The 26,768-nt window shown below is 36.5% G+C and overlaps 1 protein-coding gene across 5 annotated transcripts in view; it reads left to right on the top strand.

The window, feature by feature from the left end:
* Br140 (bromodomain-containing protein 140) overlaps positions 1-26,768 on the top strand; it is a 46,842-nt gene that overhangs the window by 5,611 nt on the left and 14,463 nt on the right. For 2 of the 5 annotated variants that reach the window (XM_071592265.1, XM_071592262.1), the window contains exons 3-12: positions 5,717-5,955; positions 8,869-9,049; positions 10,328-10,480; positions 11,598-11,786; positions 12,219-12,345; positions 15,098-15,270; positions 18,334-18,464; positions 19,962-20,139; positions 21,861-21,982; positions 24,562-24,871. In XM_071592265.1, coding sequence (XP_071448366.1) covers positions 5,717-5,955; positions 8,869-9,049; positions 10,328-10,480; positions 11,598-11,786; positions 12,219-12,345; positions 15,098-15,270; positions 18,334-18,464; positions 19,962-20,139; positions 21,861-21,982; positions 24,562-24,871 — 1,803 coding nt within the window. Of the gene's footprint in view, positions 1-774; positions 928-5,716; positions 5,956-8,868; positions 9,050-10,327; positions 10,481-11,597; positions 11,787-12,218; positions 12,346-15,097; positions 15,271-18,333; positions 18,465-19,961; positions 20,140-21,860; positions 21,983-24,561; positions 24,872-26,768 lie in introns of all 5 variants that reach the window. The other 3 variants (XM_071592266.1, XM_071592264.1, XM_071592263.1) reach the window with 3 other exon arrangements.

The raw sequence follows: 26,768 nt of genomic DNA, 5'->3' as shown, positions 1-26,768 counted from the left end.
TAATAATTTCACTCCTGCTGATACTTCTTCACTGCATGATTCATGCATAAATATGACCCCTTTTTTTTGTCCCAACATTTGTATCTGGAGAGTACTCTATGCCCTTTTGCATTCTCTGAATGGCTTGTCAACATGTCCGACTACTTTTTTCTTCTCATTTACACTCATACTTCACTTTTGAAAGCACCTCTCATAATATTAAAGCCACAACTTATGCCGCACCACCCTATGAGTGATATTTTACCCAATATTGTATTCCCGTATTAGGCCTGTTTCATGTTTTCATTCTCAAAATGGCTTTGCAAGCTAGGGAAATGGCATCCATATATTTGCCATCCATACGTCATTCAGCCAATCCGGAATGGGCGAATGTCCAATTACAGCACTCTTCGACACCCCCCTTTGATAGATAAATGGAGAACTGGGTTGTCATCTTAAAAATTTCCCAGCACTGCAGTGTTGGATAAGATAAAGCCACTTGGGAGCTGTATTTGGATATGGCGCTCTGGGACAAACTTATCATAAATACCATTCATTGTGTTTGTTGAAATGAGACAGCCTCTAAATATTCTTCCTTTGTCTCTGGAGGCTGTGTCGACTGTCCTCCATTGCATTTCCTTTCTCTTTCAATCATCCAGTCCACTTTGAGCTAACATCATGCAGTCATCCGAGATATATTCTTTGAATTGTTAAAAATATAGCAACTAGTTCATTGTAACATAATGGTAATAAATGTAAAATACAAGCATTTAAGTTGTGCCTGTGATTCTACAGAAATGCTGATGTCTCAGAGCTGTCCATTTCTACCTTCTCAGCTGATCCCTGCTACAGCTGCCATGATGAATGTGGTCGAGTAATCAGCATTCAACTCAGACCCTGGAAGTACACACTAAGTTTCCAATGTACAATGTGTTGTATGTTTTTGAGGTAAACTATATGTTTGTGGGTCACATATATATCTTCAATAAATAAATATGTATCTCCTGAAATATATCTTCGATAATGTTCTAAGCCCTGACATGGTTATTTCAGGGCTTCGAATATTATTTAATTTATATTTCATTTAGGGGATCAAGATGGTGCGGTGGCTAACGTGTACTGGCCTACCCCCAGATAGCCTGGGTTTAAACCCTGGAGGCAGCAGATATTTTAAGTGATATCCCAATCCCTGCTTGAGGTGCTTTGTGAAGGGCACTAAGAGTGAATTTGCTGCCCGTTGGATTAAACGTTAAGATGCCGACCCCTTGGCACCTTTCGTTAAGGGTAGGCTGATGCCGACGCTGGGTTTCTCTCCACCCTTCATCCTTTCCCATCCATTCCTAATGGTGCAAATGACTTAGCTGTTGGTCGCCTCCCCTAAAACTATTACTATATTTCCTATAATTAATGTTAAAAAATATGGATAATCCCACGATTGTGGCTGAAAACTGTTCGAAGAATAGGATTGGCATCATTTTTAACTGACCAGAATCGAATTGAAGAGGTTTCATCCTACGTATCAAGCATACGTAACATTTACTCATTTTATTTCAGTGTTTCATTTCTTTTTAACTAGTGTGTTAATCCCGTTATGTTTCCATGATAGGTTTCTTCTCAGCATAGGCCTATCATTTAATTGTACAAAGTAGCATCATTGAGTGCCACTTACCTTTGTAAAATGGTCATCATTGACGTACTGCACCTCGAAGCTCATTTGTGCTTTTTCTTTCATATGATAACATGCCACCATAGGTTTAGTCCAAAACCTTTTTTAGTTTTTTTATAGAGTCTTTAACTTCCTTTTCTGTCCTGGTATTGTCTTTCTTACTTTGATCTGGCTTTCTCAAACCTTCATTGCTCTATTCCTTTGTTTTTTCGCCAGATCTCGAGGGAATGGCTAATTTGTAGTTATGACTTTCATATGGAGACATCCAAGGCCATGGTTTACTTCACATTTCTCCTCGTCAAATTCTAATAATTCAATGAAATAATTTGCTTTGATGGTTTAGTCTAATGCCCTGCACCTTTCCATGAGTATATTGAGAATTTTTTCATGTTTTTTGAGCACATCTGCATCACAGCCCCTGCACAAGTATTTCTATCTGTCATCTAATGGAAAAGCAGCACCATATTCTGAGTAACCAACTAACTCTGCTGACAACCTATGCATGGTTTTCAAAGTACTCTATAGCATATTAATGCTCTGTGCCTGTCATCTGTGTAACTTTGGAGATGTCTAACTTAAATCCTAACAAGTTGGGGATTAATTTTGATGAGATATTTTCCCCTGGTGGACGTAGTCATCATAAAGGAGTCATAGCCATCCTCTCGTATTTTATACTCTTCAGATGAAGTTTCTTCATTCTCACACATCTTGCGATTTGTCAGTACGCTTTAAATCTTAGTTTTTCTACAACTGTAGGTGGTGGTGTGGTGCTATTTTTTAATGACCTGCAGTGAGTAGCTTTGGCAGTATCATTGTCAATTATCACTTTTTGATAAGAAGAAATTCACTCTGGTGATGTTACCAATGGCACCATGCCCACTGTAAGCTTAGCCATGACTATTGCTCTCATAGTGCCATGAAATATGGATGATATTCATGCATTTCCAATAAATTATCCTTGTTGAATAATGGAAACTTGCAAAACTGATGATGTTTTTAAGGAAAATGCCCAATTAATTAACATTTTGTACTGAATAATACAAGTATTATCAAGGGCTACACCCTGTGATACTTGTAAGGTCCAACTGATATAAGAATAGATAACTGTTGCCCATTTTTTCAATTCACCATTTTTTAACTCCTCCACATACCTCCTCTCGCGCTTCATTCGGTACAAAATTAGTATTCTTTTTCACTCTCTACCTCGCCTAACTTTCTTCCCTCCATAACCTCTCCCCTCTGTCTTCTTTCATTCCCACTCTGTATTTTGCACCCAATTCCATTTTCCAATTTTCCTGTCTTGTTTAAATCTCCTCCAAGAGCCTTCTCCCTTTCCCATAACATTCACTTCTCTATTTGTATTCCTTTTTGTTCATTATATTTATTTCAAATCCATTCTTCCTCTCAGCCACCTATTGAAAGCCTCCAATCTAAATGTATTCCTCTGTCTATTGAAATACAAAAATTTTCAACCTATATCAGCGAAAACCAAATGCAAATTAATCAACTATGGTTTTAAAAAGCTTGGACCAAAAACTAATCATACTACAAGGGCATTGCAAAGATGTGACGGCAGTTTTGTCGTTAAAAGAAGATATTTGAAGAAGTCATATTTGATGAGTTAAATTTTTCTGTGAAATGTCATGATTTGTTTTTTCATTGAAATGCATCAGGTACAAAGTTAATTTACCACATTTTATACACTATGTATGATATGTGGCAATTATTGTATATATTTCTTGTGCTATCTGAGATGCATTGTCATGTCAATATAGATACAGATTACCCAGACCCATGTAGGACTATAACATGATGTGAGTTGCAGTCACTTCAGGATGGAGGGGAGAATGTTAAGCAAACGAGGAAGGGGTAGGAATAAGATAGGGACGTTTGACAGGATGAAGGGAGGCAGGAAGTATGCGGAGATGAAGAGGACTAGTTGTGGAGTAGGATGTTCGGTTGTGTTCTGTAAGGAGAGACAAGATATTTATTTTGTCGGTGTGTCCATCCCAAACCTTGCTTAACCGGAAGATTGTCTGTAATAATATAGCCCTTAGATAGCACACACATGACCAAGGAGACTCATGTACAAGGCAAAACTAAACCCACCAAGATATGTTCATCAGGCAGTTGCAGTTCCCATCAGATTTACAAAGTCACCTCTTTTTGTGGCCAAATTTTGTTCATGCGCAGTAATTAAGACTCAACCTCTTAAAAAAGTAATGTGCTATAAGGTTTAATTGTAAATAGTTTGGCTTTTAACAAAAAAGTAAATGATGATATTTTTATAACAATTGCACTCGTAAGAATAAAGCTTCATCAAATACCCTCTGGATTGACGAAACTGATCGATATTTCCAAACCCCTTTAGATTGAGTAACTTTCAAAATGTGGGTGTGAGGAAGGATGGAAAAATAAAAGGAACAGAAAGAAATGAGAATGGAGAAGTGCTCGGCATTATACAGGGATAGGAGAAGGCTTTTGGATGAGACTCAAAGAAGGCTGGTAAATTGGAATTGGAAGATATGAAGTGGCAATTTAAGGAAACTGTGATAAATGGGAGAATATTAGGTGACTTGGAGAGAGAAAAAGAATGGATATTTTGGACAGATTGAAGCGAGGCCATACGGATGTAGAGATAAAAATGGTATGTAGTAAATGGGGCTAATGATATTTAGTTACATATTACGTGAACTTATTGCTGAATCATGGAGTTCAGTCTATAATTTAGTCAATAGTCGAGAGGCAGTACTTTACTTTTTATTTGTTTGGTTTACCATGTAATTGCAGAGTTATGTTCCATCAGAACTTAGTTGTAAATTCCTATTCATTTATAAATTTTTATCTAGGTCTGGAGCATGCAGTAGAATTTCTGATGCTGAACATTATTTCCTACTTACATATCAGCTCTGCAGCAATTTATTGCCATGGTTTGCTTTCATTACTCATTACATATTTAATTTCCATTCTTTAATGCCTGAATCATCTTAGTTTGTTAATTTCTCCTTCCAATCGTGCAAATCCTAGGAGAGTATTCAGTCTTGTAGTTATGACATCACATCTCTGGTCAGGGTAAATGTTAAGCCATTCTCTTGACAACCAAATTTAAGCTGTCCGCTGACTACTTACTTCATATTATGATGCTTCAATCAATATTTTGATTTCTGTGTTGCCAATTTTGAAATGACAGTGGTCGCTGTGAGTGCTACATCTGTTTTCTGAAAATATTCTAGGCTTGTGTGAATGTTTATTGAACATGGCTTGTTATCCAAGGTTAAGCAACTAAACCTATGTTCATTCCTCAACCAAAGGTGCCAAGATTTGCTCTTTTGCTTTCTTGTTGTGGTATATTTTGCTAGACAGTCTGACAGTTCAGCCAATGCCTGCCCAGCAAGGGAAACCTGACTATCTAGTTTATCACAGTGAGTTATTCTCTCAATGGCGCTGTCATATGGAGATCACAGGAGATTCACTCAATCATAAATTTTAAAACTTTGTGGTATTTATTTTGATGTGTGATATTTGTCATTTTACAAAGCATCATTCTGTATCTTATACTATATTATCACCTAAAAACTGGTAAAGCACCAGAATAAAACCCATGGAAATTTGTTACATCTATTTTATATATGGTACCTATTTTTATCCTTGGGAAGTCCATTTAAAGAGATCAAGAAAATGTTCAAATTCTGACTTACAGTAATCCGTAAATGCAAATGTGTAAATAGGAGCAAGCACGTGGACCAATATCCTGTTATTTCAAGGTATTAACGGTCATTATAGTATGGAGGCAAAAAGATAAATGAATATTTTACGACGTAAAAATAAATTATTTGGTGTAATTCTGGTAATGTGCCATTTGTTTATGAAGTGTAAATACATGGTCATCTCTGATGTACATCAGAAAACAGTAATCAAGTCTGTTCCAAATTTTTATGTTGTATCCCTCTTAATTTTTCACTTCACTAATGGAAAGTTGTAGCAGAAATTCCTGTAGCAATGCCTTTGATTATATAGTTCTAAGGAAGTGGGTGCAATTTTCAAAACTTTTTCTTTTTCATTGCTTTATAGGATGAGTTTGACAGATCAGTCGCAGCTGGACTTGCTGACTGTGGGAGGTTAGACTCAGCCATGAAGATGTCATGCACTTCCCTTGGGAGCATTGGGGGCATTTCCTCAATAATGGTCCCGCAATCCATGTCCTCCTCTGTTGGTGATGACAGGGGAGGCAAATTACCTGAGCCAACCTTCCGGTGTATTGAAAATTATGACATTCCAGATGCTCCAGAGAGGCCCAATTCATACATAAGGTAAACATTTTTATGCATGGATTAAACTTAAAAGTAATGCCTAGGTAATGAGGTAAAATGCATAAGTTTAACACTGTCATTTGCTGAAATCTATTTCTAATTACGCCACAGTGGCATTTTGCCACAAAGTCTATAGAGATATGTGTGATTCATGTTCAGACTGGAAGGGCATCCTTTGATAGATGTGCAATGACGAATAAAGGTTGTGGTTGGATGAGAGTGCATCAGCATTGGTATAATTTGAAGAACCATTCTTACTCCCAGCTTTCTATGACATTGGTGAAACCTTACATTCAGAACTTTTGCCTCCTGGAATAGTAATCAACTTGGATCACTGTGCACATACTACCTTGATCAAAAAGTTCCCGGAATAACCACCGTGTGTCGCTCCCATCGTTCCGATTTGAGTTCTGTTTTTTTTGTTAAATTGGTACATCTGTTGTTGATATTCCCTTTAAATCTTAGTGTCATAACTTGACATTTGCAAAAGTTACGTAGCCAAGAGTACATCTATCTCTGTGTGTGTTGGCGATTTTTTACAATTGAAGAAATGGATTTAAACTTGCAACAACGAGGATTGGATCAAGCGCTGGCATAAGTGTGTTGCAGTCGATGGGGATTACTTTGAAGGGGACAATATAGATTTAGATGAATAAACTTGTATTTTTAATTTTCTGAATAAATTCCGGGAAATTTTTGATATTCTCGAAACATTTTTTATATTCGGTTTTCGGTATGTCCATCAGTGCTTCCTGCGATTTTTCCATTACTTCCTCTCGGCTGCTAAAACGCGTTCCCCGTAATGGTTTTTTAACTCGATTGAACAGAAAGAAGTCACAGGGAGCCAAATCAGGTGAATTCGGTGGCTGTTGGATGGTATTTGTTGCATTTTTCGTCAAAAAATTACGAATAATGATAGCACTGTGCGACGGTGCGTTATCATGGTGCAAAATCCACGAGTTTCCTGCCCACATTTCTGGTCTCTTTCGGCGAATTGCTTCACGCAAACGTCTCATAACGCCCAAATAATACTCTTTGTTTACTGTCTGGCCTTCTGGCAAAAATTCATGATGCACTACACCGTTGTAATCCATGAAAACCGTCAGCATTGCCTTCTTTTTTGACTGAAAACGACGTGGTTTTTTTGGTCTCGGCTCATTTGGTGAACGCCATTCACTTCCCTGATGTCTGGATTGCGTGTCGTACTCATAAACCCACGTCTCGTCTCCAGTAATGATCCTTTTGATGAATGTGGGATCGGATTCAGCCTCGCAAATCATGTCTTTTGCGACGTCAACACGGTCTCTTTTTTGCATGAAATTGAGGTCTTTTGGCACCAACTTTGCTGCTACACGACGGAAACCCAAATCATTAACCACAATGTCTTGGGCGGATCCATAGGCAATGTTCAAGTCCTCCGCTATTTCTCTGATGGTTAATTTGCGGTTATTGACCAACATTTCTTTTACTTTATCAATTTTTTCACCGACTTTCGATGTCGATGGTCTGCCACTGCGTTCATCATCTTCGATTGACTCACGACCACTTCTGAACCGCTCGTGCCACTGGTAAACGACCGTTTTTTTTAGAGAATCGTTGCCGAAACACTTCCAACATTTCCAACGTCCGTGCGCCACTAAATCCGTTTTTTACGCAAAATTTAATACAAGTTCGTTGTTGCAAATTTAAATCCATTTCTGAAATTGTAAAAAATCGCCAACACACACAGAGATAGATGTACTCTTGGCTACGTAACTTTTGCAAATGTCAAGTTATGACACTAAGATTTAAAGGGAATATCAACAACAGATGTACCAATTTAACAAAAAAAACAGAACTCAAATCGGAACAATGGGAGCGCCACACGGTGGTTATTCCGGGAACGTTTTGATCAAGGTAGTATATATGAGTATCATACAGAAAGCTATTGTTGTGCACACTGTAACAATTTTTAAGTGTAAAAATCATATGCCTTGGTGGGCATTCAAACTCGGATCCCTTGATGTGTGGCCGAGTTCTTTCCCTGGGTAAGATACCATGGCGACCAAAATTTTAGGGGTTTTTAAAGGAACAAGATGTTGTGACAAATTACATGAAGCACTTCGACGGGCATCGAGGGATCCGGATTCGATTCTCAGTCAAGGCAAATGATTGTTGCACTTTGATATTGTTGCACTTAAATGTGCATTAGCGGGTGATTCTGTGAAAAGTTACTGTCACGGCACCTCCTACAGTTCTTTGAAATGACTCTACATTGAATCGAGAATAAGTGTGAGGAGAATTCGGTTGCCCATCAGAGGGGTTCAAATTTGAGTGATGCCTTCTTAAGATAACTCCATTTGAAATGCAAGATGTGATTTTTTTTCAGTTGCCAGATTTTTCAAAACCCTTATCACAGGAAAGGGAGTCGTCCCTCTCTACTTCCGTTTAATGCACAATTTTTTATGCCCTGAAGGACTCTGTGTGAGGTAAACTCATGAAACAGAGATGGTGGTTAAATGTTATGAATGAATTGCAGTTTTCATTTTTTATTTCTGTAGTTTTTTCATTCCTTTGAAATCATAAGCCAGATTTTGTTTTCTTAAACTGGAGGTTAACTTTAACCTCCAGCTAAGCCAAAACTCAGTGTTATGACCACAAGTTGAGTTCAAAACAGACCGTTATACTGTACAATAATTGGCACTGTAAAATGTTCACATTCAATAATCAACCATCTTGTACGTTTATAAAATTGGAATTCTCGGTAATATCCATGTTTAAATTTAAGTACACATTATCTAAAATTTAGATTTAATGAGGCATTATAAAGCTGGGTCATGGACTAAGTTCAGACTAGTGCTCCCCATTTCTTCAGATTCATTCGACGAGTCTTTTGTTATTTATCTTCAAGAGTGTATGCTTTCTCTCCATAAGGTTTATTGAGCGATCTCCCGATGAGCTTGATGCTGAAGTGGAGTATGACATGGATGAAGAAGATGTCGCTTGGCTCAATATCATCAATAATCAGCGGGAAGCAAACTCCTTGCCACCAGTCTCCATGGAAACATTTGAGCTTTTAATGGATAGATTTGAAAAGGAATCTTACTTTGAAGTGGTAAGTTTTAAATTTGGACTTTTAGTTGCCTTATATTAAACACTCCAGAATGACACTTGCAGTTATATGTTTAAAGGGATATGTTGGCAGAAAACCTATTTAAATTAATATCTTAAACACATAGAACGTGCTTGTGTGTAAATTGCAAGTAGGATTTTATTGTTAAATTCGGGAAGGTTTGCTTAGTCCAAGAAATAAATAATAAGAAAAGGATTATTTTCATAAACAACAATCATGCATTATGGTAATCTTTCATTGTGGAATCACTTCACTGGATAGAGGGGCACAATCATGTTCTGAAATTAATTTTTGTATTTTCTGCATAATTTATCTCCAGAGAATCATTCCTTAAATGGATTTTATAGATGTCTCTCCATAAATATTGAAAGTCTGGTATGTGCTTATCAGTCAGAAGCTTCAATTAAGGGTTTTAAGAATGATGCATATTTAGTTTTATCCTGAGAGGATTGTATATTGTGGGACAATGTTGACAACACATTCACAATGCTGGAGCAGAATGAACCACTTAATAAGCGGGTGAAACTGAAATATTGAGAAGGAAATGAATCTATATTGAAATCAAATCATCAATACTCATCAGCTGATTGAATACATAGTGAATAGTTATACCTTCTTGTTTGAATTTTTTTCTAGTAGAAATGATTTTAATTTCATGTTTATTTGCTGAGGTGCTTCTTTTAACTGCATAAAATTTTTGTGTGCCTATAGCTTGTGTACAATCTATTTTAAAACAATTTGAAAAGAAAAAACTTTAATTTTTAACGATATCATCTAGCTATTAAAAATGAATGCAGATGGTTGGAATGATGGAATAATAAAGCAAACATGCCAGTTACTGTTAAAAAACTACCATCTCTGATTGAAATTTTGTAATATCCATTGACATTCAAAAAAAAATTCCAATTTTTAGATGCAAACATTTTTAAAATGTGTATTCTTTTTGCTGGTTGTCAAAGTAGTAATTTCTGGGAAACTCACCGGGAATAAAAATCGAAACAAAGCTTACCAATTTTTAATGACCTTTAAGGTTCTATCTAATATTTAATGGCCTCTAAGGTTAAATTGCTCTCATAGTTTTGTATTTACCAGTGTCATGTCATCATTTTAGATGTGGGTACATGAACTAACTGGCTCCCCAAAATTTCACACATGCCTGATGAAATCACATCTTGGTACCACCTGTAGGGCAAGTGTGGAAATTTTAAAAGGGTTGCCCGTTGTTCAATTTTGTAGGAAAGCAATCATATTGTGTCGCAGGACGTGTCCCGTACTTTTCAGATGCAGACAAATGGAAAAGATGCAGGTGCAGTGATTGATGATGATGCTGTGTGCTGTATTTGCATGGATGGGGAGTGTCAGAATAGCAACGTCATCCTTTTCTGTGATATGTGCAATTTGGCCGTCCACCAGGTTAGTTCACCCCTCTCTCAATACACACAAATGTATGTTTGTATGCATTTAATGCCTTTATAAATTCCCAATGTTTTAGGTTGTTGCTTAGGACATTTTTTTCTTTTACTATTTTTTTCTACACCATGATATCTTTGCATCCTTCTTTCTCTCATCACATTCATAACTGTATTATAAATTTTCTTCAGTTCCTCAACCTCATAGTATCCCTTGTCTTGAGAGAGCCACATTGACCACATGGTCTTTCCTTCCCTCATATGACATTCACTCTTCCCTGATGTAATTGTTTGGTGATTCAACTCTCATCCATTCTCTTAATATGAGGAAACCAGTAAGGCCCACTTTTTCAAACTTGTCTACATCAGTATATCTTTATAAGATTTGTTTGTGACCCACACTTTCCTAACCTTATCTCTCTTATTTTTACCATGAACACTCTTTGAATATGCCCTTCTTACTGCATTTATTCATTGTTGGCTAGTGTTGTATGCCAAAGTGTACACTATTAATATAATGATGTGGGAAGGAGTTCACTCCTGTACACTGCCATTGTTATTACCATAGATGGGCAATCATCCTTTTACATTCCTCTTACTAGCACCAACCTTTCTGTCAGCATTATCACTTCTTGTGATCTTTTCATGAGTTTACAATCTTGCATAAACTTAATTATCCTGAAAAGTATGATTGTGCATGCCATCTTATAGACAGTCCACCTTTCACAAAATAAAAGCGTAAAGAGGATGAGGAAGTCCTGCGACTGACCTTCATCCGGCCCACTAAGATTCTATTGTTATTTATTTATTCAATTTTTACTTGTGTGTTATATCTTTGTAAGCATGTAAACAATGAACACTTCTTGAATTAAATTTGAATTTAACATTCTGTTAAGATAAGTGAAAGAGTTTTGTTTCTTTCTTTAAAATTCATACCATGGCTTCCTCTGTGAATAGTCACTTTTTTTCACATTTGCTGGTCATTAATATTCAGCATCATATCGTTAGGAAAGACTTTATAAAAATAATGCATAGGAAGGGTGGGTTTGAGTAACCTGCTAATCACATAGAGGAGGAGCCTGATCATAATGTAAAAACATTTTTTTTTTATTTCTTCCAAGGATTGCTACGGAGTTCCATACATTCCTGAAGGTCAGTGGTGGTGTCGTCGGTGTTTACAGTCACCATCAAGGGCAGTGGATTGTGTGCTCTGTCCAAATAATGGAGGGGCCTTTAAGCAAACTGATCAGGGTCACTGGGCCCACGTTGTATGTGCGCTTTGGATTCCTGAAGTACGCTTTGCAAATACGGTTAGTATAAACTCCATCTGATGATATTGCACCTAAATAAGAGCAGGTTTACCACATTACTATGTAATCTGAGAAAAGCCAAGGCAATAAGTTATCAGATTTGACAAGACTCAAGAATTGTGGGTGAAGTATAGGTAATCAATTTAAAAAATTGGTCAATTGGCCTTTCAGTGTAACAATTCAGACAGACTGGTTAATTAGTTGTTGTCTATGGTCTCTTTCATCCGTTGTTATAACTGGATCTCACTGTAATAAGTGGATATATATGTGTGTAAAAAGTTGAAATTTGAAGCCCCTGAAAACTGAAGGGAGGGCCCTCTGCTGAAATTTCTCCAATTGTTTTTCATCAGATGCCCCCAATTTTTCTCTGTTATAAAAATATGCATTCCTTAGGGTCCAGATTTGTTATTTGCCCTTATTAATCTCCCCAAGGTGTTTCTGGAGCCTATTGACAGTATTGAAACGATTCCTCCAGCTCGGTGGAAGTTGACATGTTACATTTGCAAGCAGAGAGGAGTGGGAGCCTGTATCCAGTGCCACAAAACCAATTGCTATGCTGGTGAGTTGCATGCCGGGTGTAAGAAGGATAAGAATAAAGATTGTTTATTATTCAGGGGAAAGAGATTCCCATGGAACTGTAGGAACGTAGTAATTTCAAATTTTTCACTTTTTAGACCTATGAATATGATATACAAAATGTCATTAACACTTAGTGCAAAGATAGGTTTTTACTAGTATAAGCATTTTTAACGATGTATAATAGTATTTAAATATAAGGATGGATTTTAGTTCCATCTAAGGATTCATGGTTACTCCAAAAATTCAAGTAATGTATTTTTTTATATGGATACAAATGCATTGACAAAATTTGAATGCTAAAAATGAAATTAGTTTTTAGTGTAATTTCAGGAAAATTATTTTTAAAAACTCCTTTCTCATACTTTTTTGGGTGTAAAATAACACACACATGCAGGCACGTACAGGAAAATAAATATCAAGGGATCAGGATGGTGCGGATGCTTACGTACAAGCTTCTCACCTTGAGGGTCCAGGTTCGAATCCCAGGGGCTGCAGATTTTTTCAGTGGTATCCCAATCCCTACTTGAGGTGCTTCGTGGAGAGCACTTTGAGTGAGTACATCGTTGGTCGATTGAGACGTTAAACTGCAGCAGACTCTTTGGTGCCTTTCGACAAAAGTAGGATAATACCAACACCGGGTTTCTCTCCACCCTTCCTCCTTTCCCATCCATCCCTAATGGTGCAAATGATCTTAGTTGTCGTTGCCTTCCCTATATACCACTATTACTATTAGGAAAATATGATAGGGAATGGGCACATGACCATTTAGGTTATCTGTGCCCTTAAACATTTCATTTGAAATTCACTATGATTTATTTTACTAATTGATTAAACCATGTAACCTTAATGAAGGATCTCAGGTTTTCCCGGCGTATGGTATTCAAGAAGTTCTCTCGGGTTTCCCACCGGGTCAGGTTGCAGTGCACCTAGTCAGGTGTACTACAACCTGACCCGGTGGGAAACCCAAGAGAACTTCTTGGATACCATGTAACCTTATTTGGATTGTGAGGTGGATACAAATGACTTCCCTTTAAAAGGAGTGAGTTAGGGCAATGAGCAAGGTTAATCCCCCATTCACCATTGGGACTGATCATTTTGATATTAATTAATTAAGGTTTTGTGGCAACAGTGCAAATTTTTCATTTCAATCATGAGAATAATTTCTTTACAGTCGTTATCAAATGTATGCGAGCGCCATCTGGAAGCCCATGGTTTATTAAAATTCAACCAAAGATTATTGCTATTATTGGTAGTCTACTATTGGTTAGTTTTGGATGGACACAGACTAATTGTTAATGTACTTCCCAGCTCTGTCCAAGAGGACACAACCAGACCCCCTACACTTCAGTAAATGTTCTTCAATTCCTCGTACAAAATACCTCCATTCCATCTAGCATGCATGTCCTTCCCCCTTGTTTGCTTCCTGCTTGGTGCTGTACAGCAGTATAAGCAAACAATGGTAGTACCATTGGGTTGAACTTGCAGCACTGGTGGTGAATTTTGGAACCCACTCAAAATCTCACTCTCAATGATGGTCAATACTGTCTATATGAAATAAATATAGATTATTTACAACTTGATAACTACCATTAAAAGTGTCAAATTATATTTCTTTTAGTCCTTATTGTTTGAGAGCATACATTCGACAAAACTTGACAACTTGTCATTAAAATCAGTTTACTGGAATTAAATTATCAGCATTTAATAATTACGAAACAATTTAGTGTCAACTTATGCATTAAATTTGTAAAAAAATGGAAATATTAGGTAAATATTTAAGGATCCATATATTTTCAGGCTTAGTTTAGTGGAAACTTTATTTATTGTAGAGAAAATATTTCTACTCGCGATTCCCACTATACTATTTTTATTTACAGGTTTCTAAACACAAAGTTTCAAAACCTGGGTTGTTGAAATAAAAATAGTATAGAGGAAATTACAAGGGTTTAATATATTTTCTCTCATAAAATTTGGGGGTCAACACGAGTATATCTATTAAAATGCAACAATTTCTAAGTGTAAAAATCATTTACCTTGATCGGGATTGATTTCCTGGTCAAGGTGAATGATTTTCACTGCTTGAAATTTTTACATTTTAATACATATTAGTGGAAGACACCATTAAAAATTACTGTTGCGACCTTCCCATAGTTCTTTGAACGAGAATAGTGTGGTATATACTTGATAAAGGGATCATCATGGTGCAATGGCTGGTGTACTGGCTTCTCAACCAGAGGACCCAAGTTAAAATTCCGTAGGTGGCAGATATTTTTCAATGCTATCTCAATCCCAACTTGAGGTGCTTTGTGGAGAGCACTTTGAGTGAGTATGCCCTCTGCCAGATAGGACGTTGAGCAGCCATCCGTTGGATTAAGCGTTAAGATGCTAACCCCTTGGTGCCTTTCATTAAGAGTAGGCTAATGCCAATGCTGGGTTTCTCTCCTCCCTTCATCCTTTCCTGTCCATCCCTAATGATGCAAATAACCTCAGCTGTCTGTCGTCTCCCCCTAAAACTACGAGTACTCTACTTCATGATGATGTTTTGACTCAAGAGGGTTACAAATCTTCAATATTTATTTTGATATCATATTTGTAGAGCATTTTTTATGATACCATAATTGTCCATTGTAATTTTAATGGGAATTTGAAGATTTTATTGTTGAATGTAAGGCTATAAAAGTCCATTTAAAATATTGCTCTCCCAAATAAATCCCTTTCTGTGTACACATCAGCATTCCATGTGACCTGTGCACAGCAAGCTGGGCTCTTCATGAAGATGGACACTGTGAGGGATTCGAATGGGCTGATGACATCTGGCCTTCAAGGGGAGTCCACTGTCCTTGTGCAGAAGACTGCATTTTGTGACCTTCACACGCCACCTGACTCGGAAGCTGTACGTCATAAAGTATTGAAAGTTTCATTATATTCGGTTGCTATTAGATTAATTTTATTTGTCATTCATTCCTAACTTTCCAAGACATAATCATACTAAAAGTTCATTCCTTGCAAAGCTCTAAGGATGGGAGCCATTAATGCTATTTTTGTCCAAACCCTCATAACAATAAAATAACCAATCTTTTCCTTGAAAATGCATGGTGTTTTAACCTTATTATTTTTCCACAAGACTGAGGAATATTGTGGAAAATATGGGATTAAATACTAATTACTTCAACCTATGATGAATGGTTTGTCTGTGTGCTACAAAATGTTTTTATGTATATTAGTGCATGTACGATTATTAATGCTTTCAAATATTATCAACTGTTGCATGATGGGATTTCTGTAATATTTGCTGATGACCTTTCTGGAATCCTCTATGTGATAGACCTGATTTATATTCATGGATCTAGGTTTCCATCAGTGTTTTATTTGGAAATTTAAAGTTTTAGATTTTAAATACTCTCCTTAGACTTTCTACGGCTATATGTCATGAGAAAATGGGGAGAAAGAGGAAGAATATATTTTTTTGGTGATTTTATTTTTTGTAGTGATCACTCACATCTTGGGCTAGATATGCCATAACTGCCTTCATATGAAGTATGTCCTTGCTATTGTATTCAGATGCTTTTAGCCATGTGCCCAAATGGATATGCCCTGGTTCAGGAAGATTTTCTCCAAAAACCTGTGCTCTTTTTGGTAGCTCAGTTGAAGACTTAAATGGTATAGATCTATTCATTCCCCTCAGTGATATCAAGTCTTCTTTGCTGTGCTGCTCTGTTCAAACCATGGGCATGACATTTCACATGTAAGAGGAATGGGTACAGTCTTTTCAACAATTGTATGTCAATTAATGTACAATGCAATATGACAAAAAGAGTCTGTGAGTTGATGTTTTACAAGTTTGAGAGGGATAACTGCATGGGCACACACTACCCAGCCCAATAAATACACGAACTGAAGGTATAAAATTTTTATTTTACAAAATTTAGTTTACATCAATTTTGTCCCCTGCAAAGTACTCTCCATTTATTGCTATGCATTTATTCCATCTTCTTTTCCACTGTTTAAAGCACCCTTGGAAGTCCTCGGCAGTTAGGCTTTTTAGTTTTCTCATTGTTTCTAGCTTTATTGTGTCCACATTTTCTCAGTGATAACCCCTCATCATACTTTTTTCCTCTCATGTCCTGTACATTGTGTCTTCATATGTGGATTACATTTACTTCTTATGCAGTATTGACCGAAACAATACCAATGTATGGTGGATTTTTCTAGGAACACTTGGAATGTTGGTTCTTGTGGTGTCCTCAATGGAATGATGGCTCTCCTACAGTTAGGTAGTGCAAATCCTGATAAAACCAATTCTTCGTACTGGATCTTTAATAAATATTGTTGAATGCATTTGTTTCATCTTCGATTTATGTTCAGGATTTACCTTCTGTAGTATTTCTCTTGCGCATTCTGAATTAATTAAAAATTTTTATCTCGCAAAACATACAAAGACTTGATTTGCCTTAAAAATACGGAAATAATATATTGTGGATGCGGTAAAAAGGTAACTTAAAATATGAAATAATTAATTGTCACTTATTGTTTTTACATTGTTCTGTCATGTTGACATGGAGGGAGAGAATACCTCCAATGCCACAATACCAGTACCACATATCGAAATTGGTGGTGACTGTGGTCATGCTTAGCCTTAGAGTAAATGCCGCAAAGTAAAAAAAAACAATATGGACAACACAAAATTCTGCTTTTTTGGTCAGCGATGTGCCACACTTTTAAAAGTTTTTTGCACTTAAAAGGCATAAACTAGGCATTCGTGTCAAAATATGCATATTTAAGCATTATGTAAAATATATTTTCTGGTATAGTTTTGCGAGATATTTTTGGATGAAGTTGAATTGGAATACAAATAAAAAACATCAGTTCCAGAACCGATATTTGTTCTAAGTTAGGTTGTTTTCAGACATTAAAAATATCATAACACCCACGACAGAGTGTCCAAGTTCCCATGAAACATTTTTAAATCAGTATAACTACACCATCTTGTTCCTCACACTCGCTGAACTCTCGATTAAACTGAATTTTGATCAACTGGGATGCCCCAAAAATAGCTTATTTTGCAAAGATCTGTAATATTTTAAAATTGAAGAAGCTGGCCCCTGGTGAATGTTCATAGCAGCCAATCATACATGCATAGTTTCATTTACGCTATGTGATGAAGATGTGTACTATTAGTATTACGTGTTGTATAGGCTTATGCCAAAAAACATCTCAGACTGCTCCTAAATAATTTATGATTGGGATGGTCTGGAATCAGGTGGCCACTTGAAAGTGAAACAAAAAAGCTAGCCATACATACAGAGTTTGATCTATTTTGTTCAAACTGAATAAACCCCTGTACCATACATGTAATTATTGAATAGTTAACTTCCTGCAATGTCGGCATTTCAAGGTCATGCTTTTTTGTAATTTATTATGTGCTCACTGTGTGAACAGATATCTCATCTTATCCATCACTAATTTTTACATTAAGATTCATGATTATAAGTTATTTCTTGGTTCAGTATTCATTTCATTCCACTTATTTTAAATATATGGTGGCTTCATTTTTGTCCACTTACTTCATTAGTGGATGAATTAAAAATGGTGATGAGTAACAGTTGCGCCAAAATTTAAGCAGCACAAATATTTAATTTAAATATATATTAAATAATTATTCAAGTACCTCCCCTCCAAAAAGGACCGTATAAAGCTGGACAGATGTGATATAAACATTTTAACACTAACCGACTGAATTTTTATATATTTTTTACGTAAAAAATATGACTCTTTTGTCACATAATGATCGTGTAAGTCTTAGGAAATGCACAATCTATGACGAAATTTCAGGGTGCTCACTAAATGTGTAGGGTAGGATTTTGATGAAAACTACTGCATGTGATTTCAACTCAGTTCTAATTATGTGTTTGTTTTATTTCTCATATGTCATTGATGTTAATGGCTTGATTTTGTTTTGTGCCATCAGAGACCTCGCGTGAGAGAGAAAGGAGATGCCAAGGAAGAATCTCGGCTAAAAATGAAGAAGGCTCGGAAAATATTGGCCCAAAAACGGTCTTCCATTCCAGTAATCTCAATTCCCACCATTCCCCCCGAAAGGTATGAAGTCATTTCACTATCTCTTCATGTTTCTGGTTGAAGAATTCCCCTGTGTTTCCCTTTGAGTCATGATAGCACCATTTATCATGGTTGCTTTTTTCATCAAAATTTTTTTAACAGTTGCAATGTTTACAATTAAATATATCAGGTATTATTCTGGAAAACAATATTTTTTGCCTTACTAAGCCTGTTCAACTGTCAGCCATTGCCAGTATTGATATCAGACCTTTTGCAATTTTGCTGCAATATAACTAATTCAATTGTGACATGATTAACCTTATTTTTGGAATTTATTAAATGACAAAATTGTCCATTTTTATACAATTAATTAACTTTGAAATTAATAAGATGAAATTAAAACTCCTATAACCGTAATAAGTTAGCACCACTCGTCCCGCAATGAAAACAAATTTTGTTGTGATGGTTTGTGGGAAAAGAAATTCCACGGCAGTGACCAACCACAACCTCTCAACCAGGAGGACCAACCAACCTTTCATTGTGGGATGAGTGGTGCTAACTTATTATGGCTATAGGAGTTTTCATTTTATCTTGTTAATTTACGAGGCGGTAGAGCTCAAGTTTCCTAGATTTTAACTTTGATTTTGCAAAATTATACCAAATTTTTCATAGGAAAAAATATTGCTCAAATATATTACCCAGTATCAGTTAATGTATAATGTGATCAATAGTCTATGTATTTTTGAGTGAATAATTCCTTTGGTTATCTGTTTTTAATGATTCTTTGATTTGCAATTCATTGCTTCCATTTTTATTTCATTTTCATATATCTTAGAAATAAAATGTCTACCTATTTTATTTGTTTTATGCTAAACATCTTTATTTGAGCATTAAAATAATAGTCTACAATAATTCCATTTGAAGTTTTCTATCCAATGTTAAACACTGCAGACACTCAAACATAGTGTAGTGTGCTTGTCCATAATTCAAGTTTCTCTTAAGTAAGTTATATTTATCCCAATGCAATGCAGATTTAATTATTTTTTATAGTGGTTTTACTTGAAATTCACTCGACTGTTTTCAAATTTTTAATGGCTTTGGAGGTTATTCTTTTTCCTTAGTATCATGAAAGTTAGAGGTTGCTTAATTACTCTTTAAAATAATCATATTTTCTTTAATATTGTTTGTAAGCTTAAAGCCAAATGTTTGGACTGTTGAATAGCTCTTATTTGGTTGTTTATTTTTAGAATCATTAGTTTCCCATGTTCCAAACTACCAATTGGCACATTAATCTACATTCAGATTGGTGGATTTGTTCACAAGTATTTCAATTCTAGGCTGAAGGTTGTAAAAGAATAAGAATTAATTCCTTGCGTGTAGCATTTCAACTAAAAGATGATATGGGTGATATAATGGATCAAAGTTGACAATGTTGTTATTTAAAATTTTTTGAACTTGGTGATGTTTTGCATATGAATTTAAATATTTCATCCTTCAGAATTCAGTTTATGTGAATGCAATAAATATTGTCTTTTTCAGAATCATTGAAATTGCCATGTTGGTGGACATGCCCCAAAGAAACTATTTCATCAAACGCCTCATATCGTATTGGACTCTGAAGAGGCAAAACCGAAATGGTGTCCCTTTGCTCCGACGGCTCCAGGCGACTCACCAAGCAAGGCCAGATGAGCGGCCGGTGGGAGAGAAGGTGGCTAGTGTATGTATCAAACATGACCTTCAACATTTTGTTTGCTCGCTTGAAAAGTAATTGTTTATCTGAGTCTAAAGAAGTATGTGACTGACCAGAAGAGTGGAAACATTTTATTATAAAGAAAGGATGCCTGAAGTTTTAATGTATACACAAGATTCCGTCGATTAATCCACTTAAAGGAATATCTAGTATGTTCCTTTCTGTCAACTTAAGATAATCTTGGCTCATACTGCAGTTTTTAGTCTTCTATAATAATATTCAAGGATGAAATATATGTGTTAGGTAGAAATATATGTACACAAGGTCCCATGGACCATTTTTGTTGCACAAATGATCATATTTCATGAAGGGAAAGGGGTAAGGCAGGAGTCTCCAGGATCATCTTTGCTTTTCAAGGTGTACGAGGAGGAAAAAGTTAAAGAGACATGGGAAGAACTTGAGATATGAATGAAAGTCTGTGGGTAATTCATAAAATTAGTTAGGTTTGTATATGACCAATCTTTAGCTTGTCAGTCAGCCTAGTGGTTGCAAGCATTGCTGAGCACATCAAGAAGTTAGTGCGATAGATATGGGATGAGAATAACTGTAAACAACAAAAAGGTTATTCAGTTTTCAAGAAAGAGAAAGGCTAAATTAAATTTTAAAATAGGAGTTCATAATCTGGAGTAAGGAACAGGTTACCTATCTTGGATGTGTTCTGGACCCAAATGGTCACAGTAGTGGGGACATAGGAAAAAGAATTGCTTTAGGCAAAGAAGCTTGCAGGAATTGATGACAGGGATATTGAGTAAGGATGTTGAGAAAAGGTTCATGAAAACTGATATGGAGCATGGTTTTGTAGAGCTCAGAAACATGGTCATTGAAGCAAGATGATAGGCATAGATTGTAGGCTTTTGAAAAGTGTGTGTGGAGAAGGTGAAGTGGACAGAAAGGAAAACAAATGAGGAAGTCCTAGTCATGATGATAAGGATTGATGGAGTAAACCCAAAAGAGGAAGGAAAGATGGATGAGAATCATTTTGAGTGGCGATGGATTGTTAGAGGGGACAATATTAGGCCAGAGAGGAAAGTCTAAGAAAGGGTAAGCATGTTGGGCAGAATGAAAGGAGGAAAGAAGTATGCATAATTGAAGAAGGGTTTATTGCTCGTGATGGATGTCAGGTTGTTTTATATTAGGAGAGGCAAAGAAATGTATGGTTGTGTGGTCTGTGTTCATCCAAAACATAACTTCAATAGTAGAATACCAATAATAATAATTCTTAATAATAAAGTCAAATTTGAAGATAAAACTGTGCTGTCGATATTTGTTTGGAGTTCTGGCACTTACTAAAATCTGTATTAACTCTAAATGGAAAATTAGCTGGGTTTGTAAGGATATATAATCACAAAATAGATGCATTACAGTGGTTCAACATTTCTTGACTTAAGTTTCTTATTTGGAATTGAATAAAAGCAATTCTTTCACATAAATAATATTTACTTTAGTCTTAAAACGATTGAAGCGTCCATTTGGGTCTTTTTCACCCTGCTTTAATTATTTCAAAATGAAGGCTTTCTCCTGGAGAAGTGGCAGTTAGCTGGTTAATTTAGTAGCACTACAACCCACTTATGTAGTCTTTCTTGAAAGAACTTGATACATGCCCAAAAATATATAAATTATAAGTTCTCTTTGAATTACTTTACATGCTGGGTGATCTACATTTTGTGCTTGAATTGACTTACTTGCAGAAAAGTGAGCTGTGTCAGCAGCTTAAGTACTGGCAGTGTCTACGCCAGGATCTGGAGAGGGCTCGTCTTCTCTGTGAGCTCGTGAGGAAACGAGAGAAACTGAAGAAGGAGTACGTCAAGATGTAAGTGGATGGTGATATTTCCCTTCTGCAATTACACAAGAAATCCCTTTAATGACCGTTTCATTGACCGCATTGGTCTAAATTTATACAAGTTCATTTTGCCTGAGTACTCGTTTAATAAAGGATGAGAATGGGCTTGAATTGAAGAAGGGTATACAATAGGAAAAGAAATATGGTGGGTCTCCACTTTAAATTGGGTTAATATCGGTGGAAATTCACTCTACAAAGTCCTCTCTTGATTTTTCAATGGATGAAAACTAACATCATAGTTTCACATAATCTCTTTTCAGCCACCTCCTTTACTAATTCACACCCAGCACAGGGAAGCAAAATCTGCATCAAACTTGCCATGTTCATTTTTACCATGTGGCAATAGCAATATTTGTTTTCACCATGTTGCAAAGCAATATTTTGGTTTTTTTATTACCGATTTTCTCATTGATTTTAATTTGTAAACCCTTTCACTACCACTTAGCATTTATCCTATGTATGTTTTCATGTGGTAATTCCTGAAAGAAGTATCAGCACAGAGTCCTACGTTGCAATTTGAGCAATGGAAAACAGTACGCATTTCTTTTCCTCAAAGGGAGCATTAGCAGCATCTGGCTTTTCTCACCTTCCCAATCCAATATTCCTTATCCCTCACCTCAAAGCAAATGATATTTGTTGAAACAGGAGAGAAATGACCTCGAAGACGATGATTGAGCGAATCTCCTCCCAGTCTTCCTCCAAAAGATTTCTAATGAGAGTTAAACAGGACTCCCTTCGACTCAAATTGCTCCCAACGGAGTCAAGGAAATCTATGAGTTCAAGACTGTCAAATTGAGAAGGTGGAAGAATAATTTCTCAGTCCATTTCCATGTTCTTCCCCTGATTGAATAACTATTAGCCATCCTTTCGGATTTGTCCACGTAACCAATATGCTTGATATAATCTTTTATAATAGTAGGCTTCACGGTTTTCCCTTAATCATCACAAAATTTTCTCTCCACCCCGTCGCAGCCATGCTCTTTTCCTTACTTTTATATCCCCACGTGATGGTTTATAGATTTTTATCTAGAATCTCTTATGTTTCTTTGGAATGTACTGTTTGAAAATAACTCTCCTCTTGAAAAGGACCTTAATTTCATTCCCTGCTAGGTACTCTGATGGGATATAAAATTTCATAATTTTCATTTATTGTATCAAAAGATCCCTGATCTTCCATAGACTATCACAATTTTCATCTTCCCTGTTCGGTTAGTGATCATTAGTTGTAAAATGTAAAAATCAAAGAATGTGTATGAATCTATCACGCGTCATGATGTTACCATAAAAAGGTGTGAAAAACTGTTGCATACATGTCCAGTAATCTCTTAGTGAGTCACGGATGTCATGTCCCATTTGAATTGCAATGGCCAAAAATTTACAAATTTCAGATTGACTTACATTAGGTTCTGCAGATTAAACACACTCTTGTTTGCGGAGAAATGGAGTGTATTACCTGTTCGTTTGTTCGACCAGTAGATGTATGACTGCTTCAAAATACAGAAAAAACACAACCATAGATGTGGAATTTTTCATAATGTTTGGGGCTTCTGCAGTGTTCGAACCTCGTTCACTCCCAGAAAAACCACAATGGAAAGTGTAGGTCCTGGACTTTTTCACCCAGTCCTTCGACACATTCTGTGCTGTATCATCATTTATATTGCCATCCTTCTCCATAGAGAAGTTGCTCTTGTCAGTATGTATGTGTTAGAATCACTGTCTGCTAAAAGTTCGTCCTCAATTTCTCTCTTTAACAATGTTCGCTAGGGATCCATTGAAGAGTGGGAAGTGCTTTTTCCACTAATTTTAGATACAGAAAATAATTAGAAAAAAATCCATGTCTGAAAGTTTTTCAAATAAAAATTACCTACTGATGAACTTGAACAATGCTTACCAGGATCACCAAAAGGCATAAATTAATTTCTCACACTTAAAAAACTAATCAAACTCTTACACCACTAGGACCGCTGAAAAAGAACTGCTCATACTGAAAGTAGCATCCACAATAGGGAGACCGAAGATACTCTTGACTTAGCAGAATTGATGCATAGAATGAGGGTAACACCCCCTCATGTTTGATGAATGAGAGATGTTTATACAATAAAATACCTTCAAGAAGGCATAAATGGCCACTCAGCACCTTAAGGAAGACGAGCGTTGAAAGATAAACAGTCTAGACATCATTAGGCACCCCAGGCAGCCTCATAAAGGAAGCAGGTGATAAGCAAAACCAAGCGGTCCCTAAAGTTCTCATTCGGCCAAGGAGTCCTGCCTTTTGGTGGGAACATAAGTTCCTTTTTGGTCGATAAAGGTTAAACTGTGGCATAAAAGTTTGAGTGAAAAAAAACAGAATGGGTTCATCTGTTTTTTTTTCAATAATATTGCTTTTTACTCCTCAGGGCATAGGAAATTGACTAATATTCATTCTTTGATTCAGCAAAAAGCAATCTCAAACAAAATTAATTTTATCATTGCCTGATCATGTATTGAATGTACTGTAATTTTTATTTCCTAATGATTCTGATGGATACATTGTCTTGTTTTTTCATCAGGAAAGAGAGAACTTTAGAATATGAATTGCATCCGCTGGTGTGCTTCCTCCGTCGTGTGCTAGAAATGATTCAGAGTCGAGATGCTGGGGAAATATTTTCGGAACCTGTGGATCCTGGTGAAGTCCCTGATTATGGAGATGTGGTGAAGCGTCCTATGGACCTCTCAACAATGAGGCAGAAGCTGGAGAGTTTCCACTACAAAGACCTTGATGAGTTTGAGGCAGACTTCAGTTTGATGCTTCACAACTGTATGGCATATAATTCCAAAGAAACTGTTTTCTACCGTGCGGCTGTGAAAATGCGAGATCAGGTAATGTTCCCTATAAGATTCCATAGTTCTAATGTGACGGTTCATTTTTTTCCTAGCATTGGTGATAATGACCCCTTAACCGTCGATGGGGAAAAATGTAAGGAAAAACTTAACATAGAAAAATAATTTAGTGTGCAGCAATTAACTTATTGTGTTCTCTAATCAATAAGTTAACTTGGGTCTATCTAATCCACAGTTTTCTTATTGAACACTATTTAAGGAGTTTTACCATCCTTATTAATACAATGGAAGTTTAATTCTTTCCAATTAATCTGATATTGATAATTACCAACTCGTTCGATTGATTCGATCGATCACCAACTCATTGGAAAGTGAGCGATCGCAACTTCCCGTGAAAACTGTGAAAGAGAAGAAAAGTAACATGGAACGGTTTAATTATTCTCAAGTCGGAGCTACTGATAATAATACTAATAATAAAGAGCGTGCTCCTAAGGTGACGCTGCCGTACTCTTCCGTTGCTCGCAAAGGAAATGTACAGCCACCACCCGTGGAACCGCATAACACTGCATGCAACATGAGGAAAGAAGACGACGAGGGCTACACCATGGTCTCATATAAACGGAAACCTCGGCCAAAGCCAATTGTGGGGACGTCAAACTTGGACAGTGATTTAGTCGGGCTGCCGAAAATGGTCCACATACACGCTTGGCGATTCAAAGAAGACACGTCAATCGAAGCAGTTAAAAAGTATGTATCAAGTAAAATACCTGGCAAGTGCTTCGAGATCGAGCAGTTAAAGGTATCTAGAGGCACCTATACCTCTTTTCGTGTATCGGTCGGTGAAGACTTAAAAGATGTCGTGGAAAGTCCCGACTTTTGGCCGAAACATGTTTGTGTCAGTAGGTTTTTTTTTCTGAAGGCCCGCCTGACCTCCGCAAAGGGTTAGTCAAAGTTAGACAGCCATTAACAATCGCGCAAGTAAATATTCAGTGCCTTAGGAACAAAGTAAACCTGCTTGAAGTGGCTATGAACGAGTGTGAACCAGACTTTTTGTGTATTACAGAGCATTGGTTAAAATACGAAGAACTTAAGGTTATTTCACTCTCAAATTACTCCCTAGTGTCGTCATTCTGCCGGGCCACGTATAAAAATGGAGGTGTGGCCATTTTCGTGCATAGCAGAATAAAGGGGTCTATTAACTCAGTTCACGTGCCTGTGAAGGAAGAAAAAACTTTTGAATGTGCAGTGTGTTTCCATGAAACTCCAGTGGGATTGCTTGTGCTCATCTCCATCTATAGATCACCAACTGGTGATTTTCATTCATTCATTAAAAAACTGGACCAACTCTTTTGCTCCTTGTATGTAGACAACCGGATACTCGTCCTAAACGGCGACCTCAACTGTAATCTCTTAGTTGACTCCCCTCACAGATCAGAATTGTTGAATCTGTTCAAAACTTATGGCATGGAATGTTTTAACAATAATCCTACCAGAGTCACTCCCACATCTGCCACCCTAATTGATTACGCTGTGACCAACTTTAACCATGAAAAAGTAGTCACAACTGTTTGCGACCTAGGTATAACAGAATCATCGCCAGGAAACCTTACAATGCTCCATCAAGGCCTATTTTCCATGAATTAAATTTGCTACCACTCCCATGCATCTACATTATGTTTTTAATTCTATATATAAAAAATAACATCGGCAACTATTCTCTTAACTCTGCCTATCATCATCATTACACCAGAGGCAGGAATGACTTCCATTATGGGAATATAAGAACTAAAGCATTGAAATTAGGACCCAATGAAATGGGCATCAGATTATTTAACAAACTACCCAAAAGTATCAAGGATACACAGGGAACTGCCGTATTCAGGCATAAACTAAAAAGATATCTACAACGCAATATGTTTTACTCGGTTGATGAATA

The sequence above is a fragment of the Hetaerina americana genome, unplaced genomic scaffold (genome assembly GCF_022747635.1).
Source record: "Hetaerina americana unplaced genomic scaffold, ioHetAmer1.1.p SCAF_5, whole genome shotgun sequence".
Classification (NCBI taxonomy): Eukaryota; Metazoa; Arthropoda; class Insecta; order Odonata; family Calopterygidae; genus Hetaerina; species Hetaerina americana.
The sequence above is the reverse complement of the archived record's forward strand: the minus strand, read 5'-3'. Positions and strand labels throughout refer to the sequence as shown.